Source organism: Ursus maritimus, unplaced genomic scaffold, assembly GCF_017311325.1.
Source record: "Ursus maritimus isolate PB19 unplaced genomic scaffold, ASM1731132v1 scaffold_3, whole genome shotgun sequence".
Classification (NCBI taxonomy): Eukaryota; Metazoa; Chordata; class Mammalia; order Carnivora; family Ursidae; genus Ursus; species Ursus maritimus.
In genome coordinates this window covers 96,098,990-96,116,100 of record NW_024425563.1, presented here as the reverse complement: position 1 = coordinate 96,116,100, position 17,111 = coordinate 96,098,990, and the positions used below count along the sequence as shown (strand labels likewise).

The 17,111-nt window shown below is 54.4% G+C and overlaps 1 protein-coding gene across 1 annotated transcript in view; it reads left to right on the top strand.

Moving 5' to 3' along the window:
* Nucleotides 1-2,235: 2,235 nt before the first annotated feature.
* PKD1L1 (polycystin 1 like 1, transient receptor potential channel interacting) overlaps nt 2,236-17,111 on the top strand; it is a 106,031-nt gene continuing 91,155 nt past the window's right edge. The window contains exons 1-7 of the mRNA XM_040644575.1: nt 2,236-2,363; nt 3,041-3,339; nt 9,712-9,885; nt 11,616-11,735; nt 12,197-12,365; nt 12,830-13,069; nt 14,534-14,666. Of these exons, the coding sequence (XP_040500509.1) occupies nt 2,236-2,363; nt 3,041-3,339; nt 9,712-9,885; nt 11,616-11,735; nt 12,197-12,365; nt 12,830-13,069; nt 14,534-14,666 (1,263 nt within the window). The remainder of the gene's footprint in view (nt 2,364-3,040; nt 3,340-9,711; nt 9,886-11,615; nt 11,736-12,196; nt 12,366-12,829; nt 13,070-14,533; nt 14,667-17,111) is intronic.

The window sequence follows — 17,111 nt, the reverse complement described above, 5'->3', positions numbered from 1 at the left end:
AGAGCTAGGGGAAACCAGTGAGGAACTTCGGGGTTGATCGTTGCAAAGCGATTTTGGAACCTAGCCGGTGTGTAAGTGAGCGTGTTCTGCTGGAGAGAAACCCCGGTTGGGATTTGTGCTCTCGTGCATCACACGGAAAGTTAATTACTGCGTCTGCCATAGCCCGTGAAGGGGATGAGGGCCTGTGAGTAAGCAGAGGGAACAAAGAGCAGGTGGTGCCCTGCACTGGAACTCGTCTGCCCACGGCCCACACTGCTCAACAGGATGCGGGCATCCTTGGTCCTTGGCTGCACCAAGCAGGTGGCTGGGCAGCCTAGTCTCAGCCAGCGTGCATGGGGGGAGGGGGCCTTTCCCCCCTGGAAAACTCTGGAAACTGGTCTGAGCAGAGCAGCAGTCTGGGGAGGTGCTCCCTGTCTGTCCTCTGGAGGCTGTGCGAGCTCAGCAAAGACCTGTGGGGTTTTAAGGAACATCAGTGTATTCGTAACAGCTAAAGGAATTTGTAAGGGAATGGATAGGAAGCAAGCAGCCAAGACAAGAGGACTAGGAACTGTGTCGCAGGAGGACGGTGGGCTTGACCGGCTGGAGAGCTCCTGGATAGAGAGAACGGGTGACCCTGTGTGGACAGGGAGGGCATTGGGCAGACCCCAGGAGGGTGCGGCCCCAGCAGCCGGCAGGGCACAAGGGGGCTCACGGGACCTGTGGCATTTGTGCTGTGATCTGAAGTCTGCACCCCTAGCCCCATGAGCATGGCTGGAAGCCGGGTGCCCAGAGCCCTGATACTTCCTGCCCAGTGTTAGGACAGCCTGGGCCAGAGATGCTCAGCTGCACCGGCCCGAGGACAAGGACCCAGCCCTGTAGCAGAGGAGGGGGACAGCGTCCATGTCTGAGTGACCTGGGCCTGACCAGCCTTGGCACATCCCTCCTGTGGGACCCATGGGTCAAGGTAAACGGGGCCCTGTGACATGGGACATGAAGGGGACCCTCTAAGAGGTTCTCGCCCTTGCTGGCTGTGGTCATGCCCTTCGCCCCATTCCCGGAACTTGGAGGGCAGCAGACTTGGTGAGCAGCCGGCCTGCACAGGAGCAGCCACCAGGCAATGGATAGTAGCCCCGAGGCACAGTTGAATCCTGCGGAGGTGTGGCTCTGCCTCAGGGGACAGCTCCTGGTGACCCAAGCCCAGACAGCAGAGCACATTCGGATCGTGACCCGCCCTTTGGGTGAGCCATCTGAAGCAGGGTCCCAGCTGGGGACAGATGTTAGTAAAGGGCTTTAAATGTGCTCCTCCTCAGTGACACCCCCTCCCCAGAATGCTGCCGCACACTTTGGGGGTTCAGCTTCTACCCGCAGGCACCCAGGTGTCACCTAGAGCCCTGATGAGCAGGTGTGGGTCACAGAGAGGGCTCCCGTGGTCACAGGGGCCACATGAGTGAGCAAAGCACAGCCAGCCTTCCTGTTTCTGCCTTTTTCTTTCATATCCAGAAATTCCTGGGGACCTTCTGTGATAATTGCGAGCTTCTGGGGCAGCAGTGGCCTGGGCCCTTGTCTCCCACGGATGTGTGCAGCTAGGATAGCGAGCAGTGACTTCTGTGGTCTTCTCCAGGTGGGTGTGCCTGCCCGATGCTGCAGAACATCTCCGGAAAGCTGCTGGTGGGCCAGGCGGCCCTGGGGCTTGGGGACGAGCCGTATTTCCTGCTGCTAGTCCTTTGGACGCTGTTCGGCCGGTTTGAAAGCATAACCTGAATCACTCAGGTGAAAGCATAACCTGATCCTCACTAAAGGAAAATGTGTACTGCATTTTGATGTCTGCAAGAGAATCACCACTCTGCCGTGCACTTTGACTGTAGCTGACCCCATAAAGGAGCTCATTCATGGTCACTTAGGTGGGAGTAGCCCGAACTTGGGATAACAATGGCTCCCCAGCTTCCCAATGGTGGCCGCTGGCGCGCTCTTGGCCGCTGCGCTGGCAGTTGTGAACCGCCTCCTGCATCCCATCTGCAATGCACGGGGCCACCCTGCACACCCACTGGAGGAGGGGCCCCGCAGCCTCATGGGGACCCTTTATTCTCCAGCTTCCTGACGGTGCAGAGCCCAGCGCTGACGCCAGCCTAGGCCCTGTCATGACCCCTTGTTCATTCACCTCTTAAATTCCAGTGCACCTGTCCCGCAGTGGGCTCCTGCATCGTGAACGCACAGATGCCCTCCTGCCCCTCGGGATGGCAGCGCTCTGCAGAGGACATGGCCCCCGAGTGGCTTCCAGGGACTGAGGTCACGTCGGCCACTGTCACAATGGGGGCCCCCATCAAGGTGGCTGCATCCGCTCAGACCCGCACTCCAGCTGCACCTTCTCCCACCTTACCCAGAAGGTAGCGTGAAGGTGGCGGGGAGGCCGGTGTCTGCCCTAGACCTTGCTTGATTCTGGAGCCATGCCCCGTGAGCTGGCGACTTCACTGTCTCCCTGTTCACCTAGTGGTGGTTGTATTTGTGGCCAGTGCTTTCAGCCCCAGCACCCTGGACCATGGAGCTGGCCACTGTTTTACCCCACGAGAGTCCATGTTACTGGGTGAACTTTGTATTTCCCATCGGTCACATGCCCATCCAGACTGGAGCTGTGAATGATTGTGTATTCCTGGTGGACACGCAGGGCACTCAACAGCACGAAGGGCTGCTGGTAGAAAGGCTGGCGCCCATCCCACGTTGGGCGTTTTCACAGAAACATCAGAGGTAGTGACTTTCGGGAAGCACACCTTGTACGGCCCTTACTAGCAACGAGGGAGACGATTTGCATCACGGCTGGGATTAATGCAGCCAGAGCGGGGGCTCTCAGACTATAGCTGCCCTCAGCATTCCCCGCGGACTTGCGGGCCCACCCCGGCCTTCTGACTTCGTGTACCTTGCATTTCTCACCTGTGCCTGGTGACGCAGGGAACCAGGGAAAGTAAGCCCTGCCATCAGGTTCCACAAAGCTTGCTCTCCTCCAGTCTCTGTCCCTCCTGGTTGGACTGTTGTGTTCTCCAAAGCTGTCCCTCCTCTCTCCCCACAGCTCCCTCTGCCACAGTGGCTCAGCGTCCTGGTCTCGTCCCAAGCAGCTCTGTCCCCTTGCTCAGTATCGCCCTGGAGCCGTCTCCGTGCAAGTTCCTGCTGACGCGGTGGATCCCGCCATCTGTGACTTCCCAGGCACCGACGCTCAGGCGCCTCCGAGTCTGGGGTTCCGGGTCCAGGTGGCTTCCCAAGCAGCTCTGTGTCTGGCGATGGATTTCGGGGACAGCTCTGGGGTTCAAGTGACGATCCGCAATGTGTCCGGGGGAATGGCGGTCACCGCCTACCACCAGTTCGGGAAAGGTAGGGTGCTCAGTGTCAGGATCTGAACCCGGGCAGGGAGTGCAGGTACAGAGAGACCCCACTCCTCCCCCCCCCGCCCCGGTACCTGCCATGTTCTGATAACGAAGGCTCAGGAGCCCCCACTGTGCCTGCTCCCATACACGTTTCCTCATTCAATCCTGTCATCGGCCCTGGGCGTGGCTACTGTCCTCCATTTGGAGGAGCATGGGAAGGCCAGAAGGGGCAGGGATCTGTCCTGAGGGCACACACCTGGTAAGCCACGTGACCTCCTCTACGGGGAGAGCTCTGAGCTGTGGTGTGAACTGCTGACACTGTCCTTCAGGTACACACATGACACACAACATCGCACGCTTAATCTTTTGCACTAAAATGTCAAACACTTCGTGTTTAGGCAAAGTCACAAAAACCATCTTTCTCCAGGCATCTTGGCGCTGGAACCAGTCTGCGTGGAGAAGGACCAAGTTCCCAGAGCTGTTGTTGGGGGGCGAGGGCGGGTGGAGAGTTCCAACTTTGTCCTGCTCACTGGCCCCATGTCACTGTTTGCTGTTCATTTTTTAAAATTATTTTTTGACTATGGTACATTCTCGAAGTTCAAACCCTGGCCTTATAGGGAGGCGTGTAGTCACGGGTGCCTCCCCTCAGGCAGCACTGCTGTCTATCTCAGATGTCTCGTGTGTGTGCATACAATACCATCTTTCCCTCTGAACACAGACGTGTGCACGACGCGGAACACTGCCGCTCCCGCGCTCGTCCGCATCCAGAGCGCCTCCCACGCCTGCACAGCGGGAGCTGCCCTGCCCTGCCGGTGCAGAGGGTCCAGTAGTGCAGTGCCCCAAATCTACCTCACCATTCTTTTTACGGGTAGACCTTGAGATTTTTTCCTAATCTTTCACTATTGCACACAACGTTGCGGCGACTAATCGCACGTATGTACCATTTTGTAGAAAAGAGGAATTACCTCCTCGATGCTAGGTGCAGTTGTAATTTGCTCAGTGTTGCTAAATTGCTCCCAGTAAGGGTTGGCCGGTTTATAGTGCCCGGAGCAGTGCAGATGTCAGTGTGAAAGGTCAAAACGTATCTTTCTGCGGTTTTAGTTTGCCTGTTATTAGGTTCAATCATGCGAAAGTGCCAACATTTGCCATATTTTACCACGAAGAGCACTTTCGTGGTTCAACCTGATATGGTGTTGGTATGAGCACTTAGAGTAATTTTGAAAATTAGTCCTTTTCGTATGATACAAGCTGCAATGCATGGTTTTCTTGGTTTGTCAGTTGTGTTTGGGCTTTGCTTATAGCTTTTTCTCCTTTCATGCAGCAATTTTAATTTTTATTAAGTATACTTTCTCTTTTCTTGTATGGTTTCTGGGTTTTATGTCATAGAGAGAAATCCCTTCCTTATTCCAAGTTTGCAGAACAATTCTCTCGTGGTATCTTGCAGTGTTTATATAATCCTGTTCCGCAGAGTTGAATATTTGGTACATTGGACTGTGCCTTCTGGCGACAACACTGAAGGGGCAGATTGCATTTTAGTTTTCTCTGAATGGCCACCCCTGGGCACTGCTGGCTCTGCCCCCAGGGATCTGGAGAGCGCCAGCCTCCGCCGGCCACCCCCAGCCCACCCTCCTCACTCCTGCTTGTGGGTTGGGTTCTACCGTCCATGCAGGTGGGCTCCCTTTCGTTATTTGTCTTTTCTTTTCCTTTTTTTTTTTTTAAGATTTTATTTATTTGAGAGAGAGAGTGAGAGCATGGGAAGGAGGGGCAGAGGGAGAAGCAGACTCCCCGCTGAGCAGGGAGCCCCATGTGGGACTTGATCCCAGGACCCTGAGATCATGACCTGAGCCGAAGGCAGACGCCCAGCCGACTGAGCCACCCAGGCGCCCCATTACTCATCTTTTCTAAAATTATTCTGGTTATTTTCACTTGTCCATTTTTCCATGTGGACTTTAGACTCCCACAGGCTCCCATAAAAACATCTTATGGGTGTTTTTATTCGAATAATGTGAAATTCATGAATTGATTTCCGCAGACTATTCAAGAGTCTCAAGAGTGTCAAGAGTCTCCTCCCTCATGAAAATACCTTTCTTTGTCCAAGTCTTCCTTGTGTCTCTAGAAGCATTTAAAAATGTCTTCATAGGGAAAGTGCACGTTTCTCGCAAGAGATTTTTTTTTTCGTGCTGGGGTATATGCATCTTTTTTTTCATTTTCTCTTCAGATGGGTTGTCATTGGGATGTAGAAGGGTTGCTGGTACTCACTGTTAATTTTGTACCCCTCTATTGCTCTGAATTTCACATTGTGTAGTTACCATGAAGCTTACTCCTTAGTGTTTGTTGGTTACGGGAACGTTATTTACAGATAGGGACATGCCATCCCCCTACCTCCAAGCTGACACCTGTCCTACCCTTGTCTCACTCACTCAGCGTGGCTGCTACTTCCAGAACAAGGTGGCCGAGGACAGATGATGGTGGCATGTTCGTCTTGAGATGCTTTCAGTGTTGCCCGTTAAACTTGGTACCAGATTTGGGGCCGATAGAGCTTCTCAAATGTTGAGGAGCTTCTCATCTTTCCTCTTTTATCAGGACTTTTTTTATTTATTTTTTTATTTTAAGTTTCAGTTAGCATACAGTGTGATATTACTTCAGGTGTACAATATGGTGATCGAACACTTCCCCACATCACCCTGTGCTCATCACAACAGGTGCACGCCTTCATCCCATCACCTGTTTCCCCATCCCCCCACCCATTTGCCCTCTGGTGACCATCAGTGTGTTCTCTGGAGTTCAGAGTCTGTTTCTTGGTTTCTCTCTCTCTCTTTTTTCCCCCCCTTTGCTTGTTTGTTTTGTTTCTTAAATTCCACATATGAGTGAAATCATATGGTGTCTGTCTTTCTCTGACTGACTTATTTTACTCCACATTATACTTTCTAGCTCCACCCACATCATTGCAAATGGCAAGATTTCATTCTGTTTGATGGCTGAGTAGTATTCCATTGTATATAGATACTACATCTTTATCCATGCATCAGTTGATGAACATTTGGTCTTTTTCCATAATTTGGCCATTGTTGATATGCTACTATAAAATCAGGGTGCATGTGTCCCTTTGAATCAGTATTTTTGTATCCTTTGGATAAGTACCTAGTAGTGCAATTGCTGGGTCACAGGATAGTTCTATTTTTAACTTTTTGTGGGACCCTCCGTACTGTTCTCCTGAGTGGCTGCACCAGCTTGCATTCCCACCAACAGTGTAAGAGGGTTACTATCAAGGACTTCTTAATTTTTTAAATTTTTAAATTTTTAACTTTTTCTAAGATTTTATTTATTTATTTACTTTAGACACACAGAGAGAGAGGGAGCACATGAGCAGGGGGAAGGCAGAGGGAGAGGGAGACTCTGAATCAGACTCCGTGCTGAGCGTGGAGCCCAATGTGGGGCTCGATCCCAGGGCCCCGAGACTACGACCTGAGCTGAAATCAAGAGTTGGACGCTCTGGGGCACCTGGGGGGTTCAGTCGGTGAAGCATCTGCCTTCAGCTCAGGTCATGATCCCGGGGTCCTGGGATCGAGCCCCACGTCAGGCTCCCTGCTCAGCGGGGAATCTGCTTCTCCCTCCCCACTCGTGCTCGCTCTCTCTTTTTCTCTCAAATAAATAAGTAAATCTTTAAAAAAAAAAAAAAAGGAACCAGTCTTTGAATTTCATTGACTACATTCCTCCCCTAAGTTTATTAATTTCTGCTTTTATCTTTACTGCCTTCTTCCTGCTTTTATACAATGATTTTGTTCTAGGTTTCCATTTTGAGTTGGATGCTTACCGTATTATTATTTCAGTTTTGAAATTGCCACCTGTCATATGGCCTTTCAAGTGTTCTGGCTTCATTATTAATTCATAGTTCTAGCCCATCATGAAGAGCAGATATTTTCTCCCATTTTGCTTAAAAAAATGCTGAGGTTGTCTCTGCGTCTTAAAATGTGGTCGGTGTTAGAAGTGAAACGGTGGGGGCGCCTGGATGACACAGTCGTTAGGCGTCTGCCTTCGGCTCAGGGCGTGATCCTGGTGTTCCGGGATCGAGTCCCACATCAGGCTCCTCCGCTGGGAGCCTGCTTCTTCCTCTCCCACTCCCCCTGCCTGTGTTCCCTCTCTCGCTGGCTGTCTCTCTTCTCTCTCTGTCAAATAAATAAATAAAATCTTAAAAAAAAAAAAAAAGAAAAGAAAAAAGAAGTGAAACAGTGATCGCTGGCACGATGTAGGGGCGTCACAGCCCCGTGTCCCTCAACAGGGCGGCTGTGTTGGCTCCTGACACCTTCCTGTCCTGAGCACCTGCGCTCACCCTCCGTCCGGTCCTCGTGATCACACCCCTGCCAGGAATGCATGGCGTGTGCATGTGTGCATGTGTGAGAGTGTGTACATATGAGTGTGAGAACGTGTGAGGAGGAGGAAGGGAGCCTGGTCTGAGGCAGGATTTGGGGTGTCCTCCCCCTTGGCAGCACCCTGTCTCAGCAAATAGCCCAGCACCTGTCTGCCCCAAACCCCCATGATTGCTGGATCCTACAGTAAGGGTGTATTTAGTTTTATTTAAAGGAACCACCCAACTGCAAAGCAGTTGCACCATTTTTTTTAAGTTTATGTATTTATTTATTTAAGTCATCTCTATGCTCAACATGGGGCTCTGACTCATGACCCCGAGATCCAGAGCTGCACGTTCCTCTGACTGAGCCCCCGGGCGCCCTACAGCTGGGCCATTCTGCATCCCCACCAGCGGTGAGCAAGAGCTCGTGGGGCCCCACACACTGGCCAGCAGTGGGTGTCGTCGGGGCTGATCCTGGCCGTCCTCGAGGGCTGTGGTTCCTGTGCGCACGGCCTTGATGCGGGACACGGAGCATCTCGTCATGTGCTGCTCCCTGTCTCACTGTCTCCTTGGGTGACACGTCTCTGTCCAGAGCCCCTCTGTGCAGTTTCTAATCAGGCCGTCTGTTTGCTTGTTTGTTCAGTGTCGAGAGTCCTTCGGACGTTTCGGACAGCAGCCTTTATCAGATGCATGTTTTGGAATAGCCGTGCTAGGAAGACTCATGCAATGAAATTCCCACTTCTTACATAGTCAAGTTGTTATATTTGAATGACAACTTGCTGGCTCTTCCGTCCGTTGTCACACATTCTTTTCTCGAGGAACAGGGGTGTTTCTCTCCTCTAGTCTGGCCCGAGTGGGGTTCTTGGACCGACGTCATTCGTATCCGATGTCAGGATAAAGTACAGATTCTCCGCCACAGACAGAGGACTCAGAAATGCAGGGGCTGGATCTTAGTCCACCGTGCTTGGGGGGTCGTCTGCATGACCCTCCACACTTCCCATGCTGTGGGGGCTCTATGGTCAGCTTCCTTTTTCCTCCTTAGAGATGACTTGATGTCTTTGGCTCAAAGTCATTATTTATATTTGAGGTTCCCTAGCTTTGCAGGAACATGTCTCAGCGCTGGCCGTTCTGGGTCAAGTCTCTCTGGTGTGCGGTGTGCCTTTCCAATATGTACATATGCTTCATGTTCCTTCATTTCAGGAAAGATTTTTTTCTTAAATTATGTCTTTAAATCTAGGGGCACCTGGGTGGCTCAGTCAGTGAAGCATCTGCCTTCGGCTCAGATCGTGATCCCAGGGTCCCGGGATCGAGTCCCGCATCGGGCTCCCTGCTCTGTGCAGAGTCTGCTTCTCCCTCTCCCTCTGCCCCTCCCTCTGCCTCTGCCCCTCCCCTCCCCTGCTCGTTCTCTCTCTCTCTCTCTCTTTCTAAATAAATAAAATCTTTAACAAAAGTAAATCTATTTCTGTGCTGGCATTTCAGCTGTCCTGATGGAAAACTGGCCATGTATGTGCTAGGTCCCTTTGCTTCTCGAAGCCTTTCTGCTCGCTTTCCCCCCAGATCCTTCTGTGGTGCCCTCTGGCTTCTGTTTCCGTCCCGCCAGCCATCTCGTGGCCCGCCCCTCACTGCATAGAAGGGCAGTGTGCACACGTGTGCACGTGCGTGTGTGTTTGTGATTGTCACAATCGCTGCATCTTTTGCCTCGTGGCAGGGCGGCCAGTGTCTATTTGCATCCTCATGAATCTGTTCTACTGCGTCATTCTCGGGGCCCGGGGCAATATGAGAACGCAGCACCCTTGGTTAACACAAATTATTAAGAATTTCGTGACTGTGGAGCATTAAAGCACACGCCGGGCCCTGTTGCGTGTCACGTGCCCCGCACGGGTCCCCTGCCCACGAGGCGGCCCCTCCTGCAAGAGGAGGCCACCTGTGCTGGGCCCGTTCCCAGAGTAGTCACTCATGGTCGCCCTTGCACAGCTGTTCAGCATTGTTCATGCTCTTCATAGCTCATCACATGGCCTCTTCTCATTCCAGAAGGAGTCTATGCGCTTAAGGTGCTTATGTACAATGAGTTTTATGGAACCGAAAAGGAGCTTGGGCCTTACTATGTGGAGATCGGCCCTGCAACCGTGTCCGTGTTCATGAATTCCAGCAGCACCCACAAGGATGAGCTTCTTGCCTTTGCAGACTCCCGCATGGGTCAGAAAGGTAAGAGACACCTGTGATGTCTGAACGCCCAGACCCGCCTCTGCTCACGCGGTACCACCCAGGTTGAACCGATTCTCAGCTCAGGCGTGCAGTCATCCTTTACCCCGCCTCATGCAGGAAACACTGATTGCCCAGCGCTGTGCTCTGAGGGGCATGTGAAGATAAAGTCCTACAAAGTCCTGGTCTCGGGTTTTACGGTCTAGTACAGACATTGAGGTCTGTGCCGGAAACACAGGAGCTCAGACGTGCGCTGCCTCTTGAAGGGTGTGGCCAGGGCCTGGGAGATGGTGGGAGGGTGGGTCTGTCACCATAGAATAAGGAAGCTTTCGGATAGGGGTTGGATCCATCATGGGCCTTGGGTAGGGGGGCAGCCGTGAGGCAGCAGGTGTGGGGAGAGCATCTGACAGCCCGGCAGGAAGTCCAAGCAGCAGATCTGGCCGGACAGGCGCTGGGGATGGAAGAGCGCTCATGGGGGCACAGGCGCTCTGCTCGTGATTTGGTCCCATCAGTCCCCGCAGCTACTGGCAAGGGGCTCCCCATCTGCTTGGCATTGTAGAGGAGGCACCCGGCTTGGGGGTCGGCGGGGTAGGAATGGGGAATCCCAGCCAAGTGTCAGCAACACATGGAAAGAAGAGTCGTGGGCAAGCGTGGATACCCATCAAAGACAATCCCAGAGCACTTGGCCTGAGTCAGTGGAGCGATGGGTTACATTTCCCAGAACTGGGGAAAACAGGAAGCCAGTGGGACTCGTATCCTGATGCACTCACTCACCTGGAGGTCTTTGTAACTTGCTGTCCACCCTGGCCGTACGGCTGCCATGCGGTTAGCCTCGTGAGAGCCCCTAGCCTGTCCCCCGTCGTTCTGTGTCGGGAGTTAGAATCGGAAGGTCTGGCACGGATGCGTGCGTAACGGGGTGTTCTCGTGCAGATCCGTACGTGCGCTCCCTCCCGCAGGCTGATGCCGCACTCCCACCAGAATGAAGCTTCGGGTCCTGTTCGTGGGATGATGTCACTCTCAGTCACGGGGTAGTTATCTTTCAGAAATTCTAAAGCATGGATGAACGAAACACCCAGTCCGTGTTATCGTTGTTATAAATGAGCATTTTGTCCCTCTGAAGGGAGGAACTACCCAGAACAACAGTACTTACAAGAAAAGACCCACCTCCTTTCCTCATACAGGCACACGGGTTATTCTGAGTCTTCCCGCACATGCCAGTCCTCCTCTGGGACCCGGCAGGACGTTTGGTACCCGCCCTCCTGGTGCGCACACACACGCACGCGCGCACACACGCACGCACACAAGCACACGTGCGTGCGTGTGCACGTGTCCTGTACATGCGGCACTTTGCATTGTGTGTCCCAGGGGTTACCAGCCCGAGGCTCGCCCCGGGGCCCTGTTGAGAACCTCGTGCAGCGAAGCAGTCCTTAGCGTGCCCGTCAGGGAGGTCTTCCAAGATAAGGCTGTCCAGCAAGGGATGAACACACTCACTTCGTGCAGGGCCGGTCTCGGGGGTGAGAAAACACTTCAAATGCTACTGAGAGACGCTCCGGACAAGGCTCATGGTCCGCAGGCCTGTCTGACTTCAGAACTCACGTGTCAGAACCTGAAACTCACTGGAATTCGGAGAGGGAAAGTAGAAGATGAAAAATACCGATCATCGACCGCGTGAGACAAAGGAATGGACTTTAAGGCCCTTACACGTGTTTTGTTTTGTTTTGTCGTCTGTTCAGGCACCATTGTCTCACATCGATTTCCAGCCGGTCCCTCACGTGATGTGTCCTTCACTTCTCAGAGCAGAGCAAGAGGTGGCCAGGCTTGGCCCCGCGTGACGGTCAGATATCACATGCAGCGTACGTCTTCACTCTGATTTCAGGCTTGTTCGGGTCCGTTCAGGTCACAGGGGCCCCGGAAAGCGCCAGATGCTGTCGTTAGCTCTGCTGAGATTTGCGTCTGCCCTTGAACCAGCTCTGTGTTCACCTGCAGATCATTCTTGTGGTTTCTAGAAACCACACGCAAGGCTTCGACCTGAAGGTCTGGGGTGGGTCATGGTGCAGTGTCCTCTGCATGCCCCCCGGCTCCGTCCCATGCTCTTTCAAGGAGAACTCACAGGGATGGTCGTGAATTGGCCCTGACACTATGAGCCATGACTTTGGTGGCCTTTGATCTGGGGACAGAATTGCCCACTGCAGCCCTACATGTGGGCTGGGGACCCTCCCTCCCGGCCGTACGGTGTGGGAGGTGAGGATGCTGGCGCCCCCACATGGCCCCCGTTCTCTGGACCCAAGCTTCTGTCTTTCCCCGACTCTCACAGCCGTCTCTGTCTACACAAATGGAACCGTGTTTGCCACTGACGCCCACATCACTTTTCTGGCTGTTACTGAGGAGACGACCCCCCTGGAGTTTGTGTGGTCATTTGGAGATGGTCCCCCTGTGAGGACAACGTCCAGGAGCATTAAGAAAAGACTCAGCATCCCCCAGTGGTGAGTAAATGGGTGTCATGACGGGCGGCTGCTGGAAGCTTGGCCTTAGCTCGTCGGCAGGCTCCCCCGCTGCCGCTAGAGTGATTTCAGGAGCACTTCTGTGAACGGGAGGGAGGCACGTGGAAGGTTAAAGGACAAGGAAGTCCCTCTCACCTGGGTGGGCGTGGGGCTTTGGAACCGGCGGTCCTGGGTGCACATCCCACCTCCTCCACCTGTCGATCCCGTCCAAGCAAGGGTCACAGTGCTGAAGGTGCTGCTCTGCAGGTGACTGACATAATGACAGAGGGGGCGGCCCTAGCATCCCCGCCACCTTTCCCAGTAAGCGGGGAACCATGGGGGCTGGGGAGTCCCTGCGGGTGAAAATGTCCCCTCCCTCGCCCCTGCCTTTCTTGGGGCTGCTCTCTGCCCCTGACCCAATCTGTCCCCCACCTGCCCTGCCCGCCCTCTCGGCGGTCCCACCGCAGGTACAGCGTGACGGTGCGGGCCACCAGCAGGCTGGGCAGCGTGGCCTCGGAGCCCCGCCGCATCAGGGCGCAGAGGAGGATCGTCGCCAGCCGGCTCGCGTCCCCCTCCTCGGCTCTGCTGAACGCCAGCGTGACCTTTGAGTGCAGACTCAACTTCGGCACCGACGTCACTTTCCTGTGGGACTTTGGGGACGGCGCCGTGGGCCCAGGGGACAGTTCTGCCAGTCACACCTACAGCAGGTGAGTGGCTCAGGCGCAGGCACGGCTCTGCACATGGCGGCTGGAACAGCCTTTGCAAGGTGTGAGCCCCCGGTTCTCCACAGCTGACCGAGCAGTGCATGCAGTTGGCAGATACTGAAGAGAGACAGATAAACCCGCTGCTCTCCAGGAGCTCACGGTCTGGGGACTGGAGACAGCGGGGTGGGAAGCGGACACTTTGAGCACCAGGATGCGTGGACAGGGCCGTGGGACGTAGGGTGGGGGGCAGACAGAGGTAGAAGATGCTTGGAAGGACTGCCAAGGGCTCACTGTCCCCCTGAAGAGCTTGGGCTGTGTCCTTTCAACTGGCATTTACTGAGCACCCACCGTTTACCTGGAATGAAGCATTATGGAGACTCAAGCACTGCTGGGCCTGCCTGGGGGAGGCGGGCGTGCCCACCGGAAGCCACCAGGGCAGACAGCAGGATCGCCACCATTAAGGTTAGGAGACTGACGAAGGGCAGGCCAGCCAGGTCTGAGCCTGAGCCTCCTGGCCGTTGCTCCCCGGCTGGGGGGACACCCTAGCACTGGACGCCTAGTTGCCGAGGTTGTGCGGACCTCTGGATGGAGCTGGTGTGGCACCGTTCGTGCTGTTGTAATGACATGGTCATATGTGCAGAAGGGCCCAGAAGCAAGGCCCGTGTGGCCGGCAGCATCAGGGAAAGACGGCAGACCTCCCTCGGCGCAGGACTTCCCTGAGAGCCCCTGTGGCCTCGCCATGTGCGAGAACATGCCCGAACGGCCTGTCACTAGCTCTCCCGGTGTACCCTCTGCATTGGGGCTGGGTGTTCACAGCAGGAAGGAGTTGGGCCAGGGCACCCGGGTAGGCTCCTGCAGGTGGACACTGGGGCCCTGGACCTGGGAATGTGCTCTGTGGCTCCGGGATGGACACGCACGGCTCCGCGCCCCTACCTCGTCTCTGGAGTGTCCCAGGGCTCCCCAACCACCTGGGCCCTGAGGCGGACCTCCAGCCTGTGCTGTGGTCAGCCCGACCTGCCTTCCTTACGGGTGCACCATGATAGCAGGCGGCGCTCTGGTCCCGCGGCTGATGGAGTAAAGCGGGAAGGTCATGCCCAGACTTTCTCATTGAGGGTTTGGGGGGCCTGTCACAGGGAGGATCACCCCATGGTACACAGAGGGGCCAGGCCGTGGCTGCCAGGAGGTGTCCCCATGGGAATAATTGTTTCTCTATCAGCAGGTGACACTGGTCTGGGAGCTGGGCATCCAGCTCACCCTGCAATGGGCGGGCAGCCAACATATTAACCAGGAAGCAGATGGCCCCTGTGGACACCTGCCCCACGACCCGCGTGTCCTCTCTTCTCACTGATGGGCTGTCTGGCCCTCGAATCCTATAATGACGTGGGTGGAGGGTGTTAGGAAGGAGGAGGGACAGGCAGACGCCTGACGGGCGGGGTGTCTTCATTCCTGCGCACTGTGGCCTTGCAGGGAAGGACAGTTCACCGTCCAGGTCCTTGCCTTCAACGACGTCAGCTCTGCCTCCCTGAGAAAGCAGCTGTTCGTCGTGCGTGAGCCCTGCCAGCCGCCCCCCGTGAAGAACATGGGGCTGGGAAAGGTGCAGGTAGGGCGGGCCTGGGGGTCATCTCAGCACTGGGAACGGCGGGGCTTCGGGGAACGGAGTCCTGCTGCACTGGACACCAAAGGGTGCCTCTCGGAGCTTCTGAGGGCCCTGGTGCTGAGGCGGAGGGAGGGCCTCATCCTGGCCCGAGGCGCCTAGTTGACCTCGGTCACTCTGGTGTTCTTTTCGGCCTGCTTTAAGGGGCTGTTTAGATATTGCTTGTGGAGGCTGGCCTGGGTGGCTCAGTCGCTTGAGTGTCTGCCCTCGGCTCGGGTCATGATCAGGGTCCTGGGATCGAGCCCCGTGTTGGGCTCTCTGCTCAGCCTGGAGTCTGCTTCTCTCTCTCCCTACTCCTGCTCTCTCATGCTGTCTCTCAAATAAATATATAAAATCTTTTTAAAAAATTAAAAAAGGAAGAAAGCAGTTGCTTGTGGAGACTGGCCTGGGGGCTCAGTCGGTGAAGCGTCTGCCTTTGGCTCAGGTCATGATCTCAGGGTCCTGGGATGGAGTCCCGCATCGGGCTCCCTGCTCAGCAGGGAGTCTGCTTCTTCCTCTCCCTCTGCCTCTCTCTCTGCCCCTCACCCTGCTCGTGCTCTCTCTCCCTCTCTCTCTCAAATAAACAAATTAAAACAAAAAAAGAAATTCCTTGTGCAAAGCACTACAGGCGCTTTCAGGAGAAAGGAGTATTTGAATTCATGTGATGTCAACACCCAAAGACAGGATCGGTCCCTTCCTGAGCGCCTACTGTGGGTTAGGAAAAGGAGGTTCCTTTGAGGCCTCTGGGTGAGAGCAGATTTCCCTTTTCAGGGCAGAAGTGTCCAGTGACACATAGGAACCAAAGTTGTGACTCAGCTGCATTTCCAGAATGTGTCCTGTGTCTTTCTGCTGGGCCTCTGACCAGGTTCCCGGGTCAGGCACCTCCCGCCCCAGATGAGATCATGGGGATCCGGGGATGGGGGACAGCAAACGGAAGAGCCCCCAGCGCAAGACCCGGGTGGTTCCTGGCCACGTGGTTCCTGCAGGACGATGATGGCCCCTTACTGGCAAGACCCAGGCGCCTGCTAGGCCAGCATGCACCTACGCGTCTGCACGGGCAGTGGGCTCTCGGGGTCGGGGAGATGGACAGGACGTCAAGGGAGACCCCAGCATGGAAACTGGGAGCAGCCCAGACCCAGGGGAGAGGGGTCTGCGTTTAAATCCCGACTCTGCTCCTAGGTCGAGGCACCGGACGGGACTTGTCCCTGGTTAGTAAGCATGAGCCAGTGAAGTCGCTCATGGCATGGGGTCCAAAGTATGACTGGCTGTGTGACCTGGGGTGCTGTTCTAAAAAGAAGGACTCAAGGGTTTTTCATTTTTGAAACAAAGGAAACAACACCGATGAGTCCATTTTTTCTTTATAATTTTTTTCTCATACGCATATTCTAAAAGTATAAAGGAAAAGGGAGAATCATCTAAAATACAGCAAGAGAATGCCACTGTGTCACTGGACACACTTAAGGAAGGCCAAAGGTCAACTTCCAGTTTAAAGGTATACCAGTAGTTCTTAAGATCCCATTTCCCAACTCCTTCTAGAAGTTTACCCTTTTCCCATTTTTGTGGGAGATTTTCATTAAACCATCCTGCAGGGGAGCTTTTGTGCCCCACTGTCTTCCCCAAGTGGGAGGCCGGCCAGCGGGGCTGGATCTTCATCCCTCGTCCTTCAACCCTCCTCCACCCTCATCACTCAGCCCTCCTCCACCCTCGTCCCTTGTCCCTCAGGCCTTCTCAATCCTCCACCCTCATCCCTCAGCCTTCCTCCATCCTCGACCCTCCACCCTTAGCCCTCCCCCACCCTCCCTCCTGTTCCTGGGGAATCCTGTCGGGCTCGGTGGTGGACCGGGCGGGCACGGTCTAGGGGCTGTGCTGAGGGGCACAGGGGACTGGGAGAGGCAGACTGGCTGGAGGGGTGGGGTTGTGACTGGTAGGCACTAACATGCCCCCTGTACCATTGTCTTTTGGCTTATTAATGTTGGCAAGTATGCCTTTATGTACTTATGGACTACATTTTAAAGTTCTTATTATGAAAATTTCAAATATAAATCAGTGTGTGATGAACCATCATCCACGTTGAGCGATCCCTAAAATTTCACCGTATTGGTTTCCTCTGTTCCTTTCTTTGCCAAAACATTCTACAGGCCTTTCCAGACCGCAGCACATTTAACCGCAGGTGCTCCAGTGTGTAGCTCTAGAAACTACAGGCGGTTTCTTACCTACACAGAGCGCTGTTGTCAAAACAATTAGCAACGATCTCTTCATATAACCTAACCTAATATAGTCCCATTGCCCTGTCCCAGAATTTCTTAATGCAATCGTTTGTTTGCTGGGGATGCACCGAAGTTTTCTGTTTCAAAAAAGAGAGAACAGAGAAAAAAAAAAAAAAAAGCTTTTCCTCATCAGCTACATCTGTAA